The sequence below is a fragment of the Chiloscyllium plagiosum genome, unplaced genomic scaffold (assembly GCF_037043375.1).
Source record: "Chiloscyllium plagiosum isolate Xiang-an unplaced genomic scaffold, Cpla_swu_hap1 HiC_scaffold_23, whole genome shotgun sequence".
Lineage (NCBI taxonomy): Eukaryota > Metazoa > Chordata > Chondrichthyes > Orectolobiformes > Hemiscylliidae > Chiloscyllium > Chiloscyllium plagiosum.
Window position 1 is genome coordinate 3,575,675 of NW_028270161.1, and position 14,119 is coordinate 3,589,793.

The 14,119-nt window shown below is 42.9% G+C and overlaps 1 protein-coding gene across 1 annotated transcript in view; it reads left to right on the forward strand.

Moving 5' to 3' along the window:
- Positions 1-14,119, forward strand: part of grm3 (glutamate receptor, metabotropic 3) — a 252,265-nt gene that overhangs the window by 157,431 nt on the left and 80,715 nt on the right. Inside the window, exon 4 of the mRNA XM_087999321.1 lies at positions 1,256-2,114. Within this exon, the coding sequence (XP_087855447.1) occupies positions 1,256-2,114 (859 nt within the window). The remainder of the gene's footprint in view (positions 1-1,255; positions 2,115-14,119) is intronic.

The following is a 14,119-nucleotide window of genomic DNA, read 5'->3' on the forward strand; positions in this document are numbered from 1 at the left end:
CCTCCCCCAACAGGAAAAAAGTTGCTGGGAATTTCTGTTCCATATTTGTTTCCTGGAAGAGGAGAGAGGGAGTGTGACCAGAGTGATGTTGTAGTGCCAGAGACAGACAGCACCAATCCCCCTGCCACCTAAGGGTGCAGCCAGACTGAAAGGTGAACCTAGGTGGGGGGTGCTGATGATTTGCTGCAATAGAAAGGTGTTGGTGTGATTGATGGGTGGGCTTTGCAATAGGCAGTCGGTGCTCCTGAAAGAACCTTATTTACTAATCATTGCTGAACTGCTTCTGGAAGCCAGAGGCACCCTGTCACTTCATCAAGAACATCCAGAAAATATTGACTTTATTTTCAGCCGTGTGAAAAGCAGGAATATTTCTCACTCAAATCATTTCCCACACAGTCCCCCACTGACTCCACATCTGTCCTCTCAATCTGAACCTATCAGTTTAGCTCAGAGTAGGAGCTAACCTATTTGCTAACCTGTGAAACTGTCTGACAAAGATCCCCTTGGTGACTGCTGCACTCAGCCTGATCTTAATGAGACCCTATCACCAGGATGGTTTGGTTTGAACTTCTCCTTTATGTTATGGGGGTGATGAGTGTGTTCACCATCTGCTCCAGAGCAAACAAATATCGTCCAGCCCACCCCCCAGGTTCTGTGACCTCTTAGAGGGCCATCCCTTTCTGGACTCCATTAGCAGGCAGACCTGCAGCGTTTCAGACTCCATATTCCGAACAATCGTTCCACCTCTGCAATTCCTGGCTCCTCCTTGAAACCAACCCTTACAACCAAGTGGGAGCGAATTACTGCACAGGCTGGAATCTGAACTGAAAATGCCGGATATCACAGTGGGTCAGGCAGTATCCCTGGAGAGAGGGAGCAAGCTAACACTTCGAGTTGAGATGACTCTTCCTCATAGGCCTCCATGGATGCTGCCTGACTCACTGTAATCTCCGGCATTTTTTGTTTTCAGTCTTTGACCAAGTAGTTGGTCATTTGTGCTGAGGAAGGGTCACTGGACCCGAAATTCTAATTCTGATTTCTCTCCACAGACGCTGCCTGACCTGCTGAGCTTTTCCAGCAATTTCTGTTTTTGTACTTTCTCTCCTAATGTTTCCTCCTTTAACTTGACATCCATTTTTAAGCCTTGATAAAAGTAACATTAAAGATGCTGCAGAAATGCAAGTTATTTTTGATGATTTAAAACCATTAAGCACAAATGGTTTGTATTTAATTTATATTTTAATATCATCTACAGGTAGCAAATTTGCTTCGACTTTTCCAGATCCCCCAGATCAGCTATGCTTCAACAAGTGCAAAGCTCAGCGATAAAAGCCGCTACGATTACTTTGCGAGAACAGTCCCTCCTGACTTTTATCAGGCCAAGGCTATGGTAGAAATTTTGCAGTTCTTTAATTGGACTTACGTGTCAACCATCGCTTCCGAGGGCGATTACGGAGAGACTGGAATTGAAGCCTTTGAGCATGAGGCACGTCTTCGAAACATTTGCATCGCTACTTCGGAGAAAGTTGGCCGCTCCACCACAAAGAAGTCCTACGATGGTGTGATCCAGGAGCTGCTGAACAAAGCCAACGCGAGGATCGTGGTACTTTTCACACGAGGCGACGATGCCCGGGAGCTTCTGGCTGCGGCTAATCGAATGAACGTTTCTGGCTTCACCTGGGTGGCCAGTGATGGATGGGGAGCTCAAGAAATCGTGGTGAAGGGGAACGAGCTGGTTGCCAACGGTGCGATAACCTTAGAGCTTGCTTCTTATCCCATCAAGCAGTTTGACAAGTACTTTCAAAGCCTGCACCCTCGCACCAACAAGCGGAACCCGTGGTTTAAAGCCTTTTGGCAGCAGAAATTTCAGTGTCTGCTCCAGAACAGTCGGTCACATCAAAAGGTGTGCGACAGGCGGCTCTCCATCAACAACTCTAACTACGAGCAAGAGACAAAGATAATGTTTGTTGTCAATGCGGTGTACTCAATGGCACATGCTTTACACAAGATGCAGCGCGTAATGTGTCCAAATACCACCAGACTCTGTGATGCCATTATGCCACTGGATGGGAAGAAATTATACAAAGAATACTTAATCAAAATTAATTTCAGCGGTAAGAACTTTATCTGTGTCACTGTGAATCTGATAAATGATTAGACAAAAGTTTATTGTTATCATGCTTTTTTGATCCACGACACTTTTCTGTGCTCTAAACATTGTTTCAAACCACAGTGAGCGGGAGCTTCTAATGCCCTGGGAACAGTATTTCACAGTATTTCATGCTTCGATATCTCTTAGAGTCATAGAGATGTACAGCATGGAAACAGACCCTTCGGTCCATCTTGTCCATGCCGACCAGATATCCCAACCCAATCTAGTCCCACCTGCCAGCACCCGGCCCATATCCCTCCAAACCCTTCCTATTCATACACCCATCCAAATGCCTCTTAAATGTTGCATGTTTGGCTCATTATTGCTGCAGCAATGTTACTTGCCTCTTGTCAGCATGGACTGGTTCACTTAGAATCATAGTAATAGAGCCATGCAACACAGAAGGGGCCCTTCAGTCCATTGAGTCTATACCGCCCTATCTACGAGGAGAAAGTGAGGTCTGCAGATGCTGGAGATCAGAGCTGGAAATGTGTTGCTGGAAAAGCGCAGCAGGTCAGGCAGCATCCAGGGAACAGGAGAATCGACGTTTCGGGCATAAGCCTGAAGAAGGGCTTATGCCCGAAACGTCGATTCTCCTGTTCCCTGGATGCTGCCTGACCTGCTGCGCTTTTCCAGCAACACATTTCCAGCACCGCCCTATCTGCACCTATCCCACTTTGCGGCACTGGGCCCATAGCCTTGAGTGTTATGACATTTCAAGTGCCTCATTCAATTATTTTTTAAAGATTGTGAGGTTTCCCACCTCAATTACCCTCCGAGGCAGAGTATGCTGCCTGACCTGCTGTGCTGTTCCAGCAATAAAGTTTCAACTTTGATCTCCAGCATCTGCAGACCTCACTTTCTCCTCCTGATCTGATTACCCTCTGATTACCCTCAACTTCACTTTCCTCTACTTTCTCTATCACCCTTGATTCCCATAATGATTAAAAATTATTCCACTTCTGCCTTGAATTTCTTAATGACCCAGCCTCAACAGCCCCATCTGGTAAAGAATTCCACAGATTCACTGGCCTCTGGGAGTAGGCATTCAATAGACAATAGACAATAGGTGCAGGAGTAGGCCATTCTGCCCTTCGAGCCTGCACCACCATTCAATATGATCATGGCTGATCATCCTTAATCAGTATCCTGTTCCTGCCTTATCTCCATAACCCTTGATTCCACAATCCTTGAGAGCCCTATCCAACTCTTTCTTAAATGAATCCAGAGACTGGGCCTCCACTGCCCTCTGAGGCAGAGCATTCCACACAGCCACCACTCTCTGGGTGAAGAAGTTTCTCCTCATCTCTGTCCTAAATGGTCTACCCCATATTTTTAAGCTGTGTCCTCTGGTTCGGCACTCACCCATCAGCGGAAACATGTTTCTTGCCTCTAGATTGTCCAGATTCCTCCTCATCTCTGTCTTAAATGTGCAACCCCTTATTCTGAGATGGTATCCTCTGGTCCTAGACTGTCCCAGAAGGGGAAACAACCATTCCCCATCTACCCCGTCAAATCGTCGAAGGAGTTTGTATATTTCAATGAGGTCATCTCACAATGTTCTAAATTCAATGAGTATAGGCCCAACTTACTCCAATCTCTCCTCCTAAGGCAATCCCTCTCCATCCCTGGTATTAGCTGAGTGTACCTTGCCTGAGTGCTTCTAATCCTAGTTTATTGCAGGATCTATAACCTTTGGTAACCATGGGGTCTCATGGTGCCAGGAGAACAGTCTGGTGACCCTCACTCAGAAATCTTCAATGAAAACAAATATTACTAAGAAAACTTTGCAGGTCTGGCAGCATCTGTGGAGAGAAATCAGGGTACATGTTTCAGGTCCCGTGACCCTTTGTCAGAATCCTTCCCTGAAGCCAAAGCATTAACGATTCTGTCTTCCTGCAGATGCCGTCAGACCTGCTGAGCTTTTCCAGCAACTTCTGTTTTTGTTTCTGATTTCCAACTGTTTCTGACCCAGTTCCTTGGGTCTTCTTTAATATGAAAACCTTTCTCTTTCGGTTGTCCTGCTCAGTACTGGAGGCAGCAACCTTGATTTCTCCCTGCAGCGCCAGCCTCTGAGTGAGGCTGCTTCCTCACATGGCAATCTAACATTAGATTCAGCTGCCACCAACACCAGTCTCAAACAAACTTTGGTTCAGAGCATATCCCCATATGGTCAATGAGCCGTGAACATCAAGCACTGAAACAATTTACCCACAAGGGGCACCATGCCATTGACCACTGCTGAAGGCCACTGACCAACTGTATGCACCTTAGGGTGAGGATGATATTACAAGCCAACAATTTGAGAGATTACAGGGTTCCAGGACAAGGGATCATGGTCTAAAGATAAAAACGAGCCTTCTTAGGACTGAGATGAGGAGAAGCATCTTCTCAGAGTAGAATGCCTGTAGAAATCGCTACCACTGATAGTGGTTGAGGCCAAAGCATTCCATATTTTCAAGAAGGAGGAGATATAGCTCTTGTGGCTAGAGGGATGAAGGGATCTAGGCGGGATTAGGGTATAGAGCTCGATGATCAACCATGATCGTATTAGATTAGATTAGATTTTAGATTAGATTACATTACAGTATGGAAACAGGCCCTTCGGCCCAACAAGTCCACACCGACCCGCCGAAGCGCAACCCACCCATACCCCGACATTTACCCCTATACCTAACACTACGGGCAATTTAGCATGGCCAATTCACCTGACCCGCACATCTTTGGACTGTGGGAGGAAACCGGAGCACCCGGAGGAAACCCACGCAGACACGGGGAGAACGTGCAAACTCCACACAGTCAGTCGCCTGAGTCGGGAATTGAACCCGGGTCTCTGGCGCTGCGAGGCAGCAGTGCTAACCACTGTGCCACCGTGCCGCCCACTAATTGAATGGGAGAGTAGGCTTGAAGGGCTGAACGGCTCCCTCCTCTCCTGTGTTCTGTGTTTCTGTATAACTCTGTAATCCAGCACTCCATGCCCGGCAACCTCCTGTGCTCCAGCACCCACAGTATTTTCAGACCTCCCTGAAGAGGTTCCACATCGATCTATATTAATAGTATTTTTTGTCACAGCTTGGACACTCGACTTCCTGGCTTGTTAATCTCCAATTGGAATGTATTTCATCATTAGACATGTGATTGGCACAAGTCAAAGTGAGGTCTTTACTGAATTGTGGAATAAAGGAATAAAGGATGTGTGTTACCTTGTGTGGTCCAGCAAATCCTTTGATCAAGAATTTGCTCCATCCTAAAGTTGTGGATTAGGCTGGTGCAGCTTGAAAGCCACAGAAACATAACCTTCTAAACCTCCAGATCTTGTGACTCATTCCAACCTGGAATTCCTCCTTACAGAATGACACTGGACATGAGGGTGGCTCAGTGATTAGAACCACTGCCTCTAGCACCAGGGACCTGGGTTCGATTCCACCTTTGGGTGACTGTCTGTGTGGAGTTTACACATTCTCCCCGTGTCTGTGTGGATATCCTCCAGGTGCTCTGGTTTCCTCGAAAGATTAGGGTGGTTAGGGTGGATTGGCCGTGCTAAATTGACCCCATAATGTGCAGGTTAGGTGGGATAGCTGTGGGAAACGCAGGGTTTGAGGGTTCTGGTGGGATGCTGCTCAGAGGAGTGTTGTGGAATTAATGGGCAGAATGGCCCACTTCCACATTGTAGGGATTCTATCTGTGAGTGTTTTATCTGACAAAACAGTCAGTTTGATCATTAATAATGGCAGGCAGCAGACTGAGCAACAGCATTGGTTGTATAATTGCAACAGCCCTATCTGGATCAGAAGCACTTTAAAGGACGGATAAAACTATCTGGCATAAAATATAAAAATACATTGCTTATCAGTGGTGATTGGTATCAATCTGTCTGTTGCCATCTTTGATGATGCTCAAGTGACCACTTCCTTTACAGCTTACCCCGTAATGATATTTTGTCTGTCAGAATTTCTGGTTTCTATGGTGATATAATGCTGTTGCAATCTGGGTTTAATCTAGATTATGAGATCTTTCTGTTAAGAGATGATAAGAGATCAAATCCAATCCTCAAGCTAAGTTGTTAATGGCATCTGTCTTAACTAATACCATAATATCGATAGGTTAGTGTAGATTTTGTTCCGCAAGAACTTCATTGTTTCTCTGCTACTGAACAAATTGTCGATGTCATAACTGTGATAAATTGTTATGGAAACAGCAGAGCCACTGTTAGAACACATGCTGCACACCTTGTGTTAACCTGACACCACCCATATAATGTATCACTATGTCTCCTTTTCAAAAGCTTATTTTTCTGTGACCTCTAGACTGAGTAGTTCCTTAACTTTCTCAAATCTTCCACATCCATACAATCTAAAGGTTGTTAAATCACAATTCAGCTGCTCTTGATTGATTTTCATTTTATTTCTACCTGTTTCAACCTTCATGGTCTCCTGCACTATGGGTCATGACCCTTGCCCTGGAATCACAAATCCAATCTTTACTCTACTGGAGTACTGCGTCTAGTTCTGGTTGCCCTGTTACAGGAAATATATTATTAAGCTGGAGAGGGTTCTGAAAAAAAATTAAAAGGATTTTGCCAGGAATGGGAGTTATCAGGAGAGTCTGAGACTTTTTTCACTGGAGTAGAGCAGGTTGAGGGCTTTATGGAGGATTAAAGAATCATGGAGGGGCACAGATAAGGTGAATAACAGATGTCTTTTTCCCAGGGTAGGGGATTTTAAGACTAAAGGGTATATTTTTAAGGTGAATGGAGAAAGATTTTAGGGGCAATTTATTTACACAGAGAGTGGTTCATGTGTGGACTGAACTTCCAGAGGAAGTGGTGGATGTGGGTACAGTTACAACATAAAAGACTTTAAAGCACGTGAATGAGAAAAGGTTGGAGGGATATGGGCCAAGTGCAGGCAGGTGGGCCTAGTTTAGTTTGGGATTATGATCGGCATGGACTGGTTGGACCAAAGGGTCTGTTTTCATACTCTATGAGGCTAAATAAACTGCTAGAACCTGACAGTACCCAGGAACATTGAATGTACAAACTGTGAGAGAGAGCCTGCTGAGCGCTTTCCCCCGAGAATGCAAAAGAACCATGAAATTCAAAACACAAATGATTGTGGTTAGCCAAATGACAAGTACAAACCAAGAGGATTACTTATTACAAGATTTGCTGCCATTCTTTTCAAAGGGTCCAGAATGTTACAAGAGAATTGTGGTTTTTTTTTTAATTACTGGATTTAAAAGCTTAATGTAGTCTGACACAATCCAAGCTGAATACGTTGTGGAAGATGTTGTCAATACCTGTCAAGCCAACTATACATATCTCGATCTTCCCACGACATCTCAAGCAGTCTTTTATCATTGTGCATTCAGCTGGTGGCAGTACCAGTGTGAATTAAAGGGACGAGAACAGTTTCTATGGGAAATTGTGTGTGGCACATTAAAAGTTTATTTTAGTCATCGTTACTGATCCTGATTATTAAGTACGGAGCTAAATTTTAAACAGATTTGTCAATACAATCCTCTCTGAAAGCAATCTGCATTTTATCTTCAGTTGCTTTTAGCTTTATTCCACTTCATGTTTGGTACAAAAGCCGTGTTGAATTTAGATTTACACCACTAAACAATATGCCAACTTTGTTTACAATGTATCTAGTGTGTAGATCCAGTATTAAAAAAATGTGTCAAATTTTCTCATTACCAACATCATCGTTGCCTATCACATCTACCCTATGTCACTTATTTTCAGCAACTGCGCAATCTAACAATAAAGGACCTCATTTATTTATGCACTATTTGTTGCCTCTGGAATACTGTGTCCAGTTCCGGCCCCCCAGTTATAGAAAGGATATTATTAAGCGGGAGGGGTGTACAAGAGATTTACCAGGATATTGCCAAGTGTGAAAGGCTTGAGTTATAAAGAAAAGTTGGATAGACTGGGATTTATTTCACTGGAGCCTAAGAGGTTGCAGGATTACCTTTTAGAAGTTTATACAATCATGAGAGGTTTAGACAGAGTTAATGATAGTTGTCTTTTCCCTACGATGGGGAATTTCAAGACTAGGGGGCACTGGATGTAAGTTTGCTCAGTGATCTAGAAGGTTCATTTTCAGACATTTTGTCACCACTAGTGAGTCACTAACACCAGCGCTTCACTGGAGGCTCACTGATGATGTTACCTAGCTTGGTGACAAAATGTCAGAAAACGAATCTTCTAGCTCAGCGAGCAAACCTACATCCAGAACCTCAATCTGATATACAAATCTTCTCAAAACCCGCCACTGGGGGGCACATTTTTAACATGAGAGGAGAGAGATTTAAAAAAGACATATCAGGCAATTTGTTTTTACACAGCGGGTGGTACGTGTGTGGAATGAGCTTCCTGAGCAGGTGGAGGATGTGGGTACAATTTCAGTGTTTATAAGACATTTGGATAAGTACATGAATCGGAAAATTCTGGAGAGATCTGGGCCAGGAGCAGGCAGGTGGGTCTAGTTAACTTTGAGATTATGTTCGACATGGATTGGTTAGACCGAAGGGTCTGTTTTTGTGCTGTATGACTTTATGACAAGCAACATCATCTTTTCCTCAGTTACATTTCATTTATTATTTTACTGATATCAGTAGATTTTGCTTCTTTCTTTTATTTTCTACTTTTTCAAAGTGCCCAAACATAATATCTGACCTCTCCTGTCTTCATTGTGAAGCTGTACAGTTGTAAAATCAACTTGTCCTTCATGGTGGCTCAGTGGTTAGCACTGCTGCCTCACAGCACCAGGGATCCAGGTTAAATTCCATCCTCAGGCGACTGTCTGTGTGGAGTTTGCACATTCTCCCCGTGTCTGTGTGGGTTTCCTCCGGGTGCTCCAGTTTCCTCCCACAGCCCAAAGATGTGCAGGCCAGGTGGATTGGCTATGGGAAATGTTGTTTCAGGGATGTCTTGGCTAGATGGATAAACCATGGGAAATACAGGGTTGGAATGTGGGATGCTTTTGGACGGTCGGTGTGAACGTAATCGGCCAAATGGCCTCTATCTGTGTATAGAATCAATGATTTAATGATTCCTTTTCAGATGTGCAGAATTGTGACTCTTTACTTCCCTGAATCGACCTTTGCAGATGAACAAAGAGTAAGATTAGGTCACTCAGCTGTTCAAGCCTGTTCCTCCATTCAATAAGATATGTCTGATCTGATTGTGATCACAGATCTACACTCCTGCCTTATAGAGAAGCATAGAAATATAGAAGGTAGGAGCAGGAGTTGGCCATTCAATTCCCTAGCCTGCTGTACCATTGAATATGAGCGTGGTTAATCAACGAGTTCGATGCCTTAATCCTGCCCTCCCCCATCTCTCTTGATCCGTTTAGCCATAAGAGTTATATCTACCTCCTTCCTGAAAGCACAAAGTTTTGGCCTTAACCACGTCTTGAATTCCAAAGGCTCACAACTCTCTGAGTGAAGAAATTTCTCCTCATCTCAGTCCTAAAAGGTTTACCCTTTATCCTTAATCTATGATGCCTGGTTCTGGAATCTCCCACCATTACGAACATTCTTCCTGCACCTAATCTGTCTAATTCTGTTCAAATTTTACAGATTTCTATTAGATTCTCTTCAATCTTCTAAGCTCCATGGAATAACAATCCTAATGTCTCAATCTCTCCTCATACATCAGTCCTACCATCCCAGGAATCAGCCTGGTAAACCTTTGTTGCACTCTCTCCGAGAGCAAGAACATCCTTCCTCAAATAAGGAAACCAAAACTATACACAATATTCCAGGTGTGGCCTGACCACTGACCTGTAGAACTACAGCAAAACACCCTTGTTCCTGTCCTCCAATCCTCTCACTGTGAAGGCCAACATACCGTTTACCTTCTTTACCACTTGCTGCACCTGCACGCTTACTTTCAGCGACTGGTGTACAAGGATACCCAGGTGTCGTAGAATATTCCTTTCTCAGTTTATAGCCATTCAAGTCAGAATTGTCCATGCTACTTTTGAAACCAAAGAGGATAGCCTCACAACTATCCACGTTATATTTCAGCTGTCATGCATTTTCCACTTAGTCAGCTTGTCCAAATAACACCCCAATAACTTTTCATTCCCTTGTTTAACAAGATTTGGAGATACCGGTGTTGGACTGGGGTGTACAAAGTTAAAAATCACACAACACCAGGTTATGGTCCAGGTTTAATTGGAAGCACTAGCTTTCAGAGCGCCGCTCCTTCATCAGGTGGTTTAACAAGAATCGATCTACTTCTGTCTTAAAAAGATTTAAAGACTCTGCAGCCAACGTGTTTTGAGGAAGAGACGTCCGCTGTGAGAAATTAAAACTTCTTATCTCTGTCCTGAATGTGTGACCCCTTATATTTAAATGGTGACCCTTGGTTCTAGATTCTCCCTGAAGAGGAAACATCTTCTCCACATCTTCTGACGCCTCAGGATCTTGTATGTTTCTTTTCCCGCTACAATCCACAGATTTTTAACTCTCAGGCATGATACCACCAATCGCATCTCTCTCTGTAGCTTGTCATCTCTGCTTCTCTTTTCTCACTTCATGCTTTGTCGTGTTTCAGGAAAATGACACTTGCCCCTCAAAGAGACTAGCTGCCAGTTATATTTAAGATAGAAATAAATTGAGGCAACGTTTTATTGCTGACAACCACTAGCATTTTATATTTTATTTATGTTGGGTTTATTCAAAGAGAAATATATTGTATGGATTTGTTCTAATCATGAATTTGCTAATCATAGAAAAAGTCATGATTCAAATGACGGAAGGAAGTGTTGTAAATGGAGACAATATGACATCAAAAGTCCATTTTTTAAAAAGTCAGCACAAGACCATACAGAACCTTCAGAAGAAATGACAATATATGCTGTACAACCAAAGGTGACAACTAATCCATATAGTGTAAACTGTCTAATAAATTTGAATACTATAAAATACAATAAGGTACCAATATTTGTTTTCATTCTATATTTTCTGCTAGCATTGTACTTTCTTTTCCTTCAGTCGATTTCAACAAAGTAATACTGCCTCTCACCGTGTGATGTTATTCAATTTGGCATTAGTGGTCATAGGGTCATACAGCATGGAATTTTTAAAATTAGAATCCCTACAGTGTGGAAACAGGCCCTTTGGCCCAACAAGTCCACACCAACCCTCCAAAGAGTAACCTTGACCCATTCCCCTACATTTACCCCAACTAATGCACCTAACCTACACATCCCTGAACACTATGGGTAATTTAGCATGGCCACTTCACCTAACCTGCACATCTTTGGACTGTGGGAGGAAACCCACACAGACACGGGGAGAATGTGCAAACTCCACACAGACAGTCACCCAAGGCTGGAATTGAACCCTGGCACTGTGAGGCAGTAGTGCTAACCACCGAGCTACCATGCTGCCCAGAAACAGACCCTTTGGCCCAACCAGTCCATGCCGAACATAAGCTAAACTTGTCTCACCTGCCTGCTCTTGGCCCATATCCCTCCAAACCCTTTCCTATTCATGTACTCATTCAAGTATCTTTTAAACGTTGTAATTGCACCCACATCCACCACTTCCTCGGGAAGTTCATTCCCTCACAAACCAACCTCTGTGTAAAAGAAATTGTCCTCTCAGGTGTTTTTTAAATCTCTCTCTTCTTACCTTAAAAATGTACCCCCTAGTCTTGAAATTCCCTACCCTAAGGAAAAGACAACTACCATTAACTCGGTCTATACCTCATTATTTTATAAATTTCTATAACATTGCCTTTTAACTTCCTGCACTTCGGTGAAAAAGCCTTTCTCTGTAACACAAACCTTTCATACCCAGCAACATGCTGGTTTGTTGAAGATCTAGTGTTCAAACACTTTTGGTAACCCTGGATAAGTGCCTTAATGTCTCAGTTATGAGTGTTTATACTTACAAACACAATCCCATACAGCGTTTAAAGTTAAAGATCAATGTTTCCTGTACCTGCAAAAGGCTGTTTTATTTTGTCCTGCATTGCATTCTGACGTGCGTATAAATCAGCTTGCAAACTGACTCAGGATCAGAACATCTCAGCAATTCAGGGACAGCATATATATTTTTTTTTCAACTCATCTGTGGGATGTAGGCATCACTGGTTGACCAGCATTTATTGTCCGTCCCTAGTTGCCCCTTGAGAAGGTGGGGGTGAGCTGTCTTCTCGAACCGCTGCAGTCCATGTGCTGTGGGTAGACCCACAATGCCCTTAGGGAGGGAATTCTCGGATTGTATATTTGCATTGTATAATCATGTCCAATTGTTTGATGATTTAGTAAAAAACCATCATCAGCATGTGCATAACAGGAGATCACTAAAAAATAGTACATTTGATTTCTTCTTTACCAGAAAGTTTTACAGTAAAGATGAGGCCCTTTGGCCCATCAAATCTACACTGACTATCTACACTTATCCCACTTCTAGTTCTTGGTCCATGGCATTGAATGTTATGATATTTCAGGTGCTCATCCATGTACATTTGAACATGTTAAGAGGTATAGACTTCAACTACCGTCTCAGGCAGTGCATTCCAAATTCCCACCATCCTCTGGGTGAAAAACCTTTTCCTCAAATCTCCTCCAAATCTTCTGCCCCTCACCTTAAAATGATGCCCCCTCACTACTGACCCTTTCCCGTGGGGTAAGTGTAGCCGCAGTATTGATGTGACCGCTCCAGATAAGTTTATATTGAATGGTAAGCTCCTGGAGATATTGTTAGTTTCAGAGGCACTGAATCCAGCATCTTCCAGTAGGTGAAATTCAAAACATTGAATGTTTTCAAGCAGGAGGTAGATATAATTCTCAAGGCTAAAGGAATCAAAGATTACGGGTGGATGATGGGAATAGGGGATTGTGTTGGATGATCAGCCATGATCAGGTTGAATGACGGAGCAGGCTGGAAGGGCGGATGGTCCCACTCCTCCTCCAGTATTTTCTATGTCTTTATTCTGATTGTCATAAAACATAATATTTTTACAAAACATGGTACGTCCTAGTTTTCTTTCTGACCGAGGGCGTGTAATTCTCTGCCCCCGTTCAGTCTTGCTGGAGTGCTGGACCAAGGGCCTGGATCTATATTTCCTTGTTAGTATTAACATATAGCCACAGCTTCTGTCTTAATCTTTCCCTGTGCATCGGGCCTTGCTCTGTGATGAAGACAAAAAGACTCAAGAAAATGTTGGAGCAACATTATGACGTAATATGCAAACAAGCAACAAGACTTTATATCATTCTCACAATTTGCATCATCAAATGTGGCATCATTTGACTCCTGCATAAAGAGTGGGGGAAAACCTTTTCCACCACTTTCTCACATGTATGCCAGCTCGATCTCTCAAAGTCGACTAGATTTGGGATGTTATTGTCTTCATTTGGAAAGATTTCAATAGATACTACATCCTTGACAATATTGTAGTCTAGCACGATACAACATATCCCCTTGAAGAGATTTTCCAGTTGTTCTTAACCTATCTGCTTCTTAAATTGTTAAATTTATGTACTTGAAGCCCTCTGACTGATAGAAATGGGAAAACATTGAGTTGTTATCACACTTCCGAATACTCAGAGTAATTATCCTCAACCAGCTGAGTTCTTGTAGATAGAAATATTATGTACATCTTTATTTGTGCCTTTTAAAACATCTTTCATAGGTCTTCGAATCCAAAATCCTCCACTAGTAGTTACTATTAATTTAAGTTTGCTGGTTTCCTTCATTATCCATTGTTCAGAATAGTTTTAGAATGTTCATTTGTCTTTTTCTTGAATTCACATTTTTTTGTGTAATTCTTCTCTTTTACTAACTATTACTTTTCATTTAACCTCCTCCCCCATTTCTAAGATTGCTACTCTCTTGTCTTGTAAATCCACACTCATTTCAGGTCTTACTTGTTGCTTACCCTGAAGAGGAGGTGATAGCTCAGTGATATTATCGCTGGACCAGAGATCTAGATAA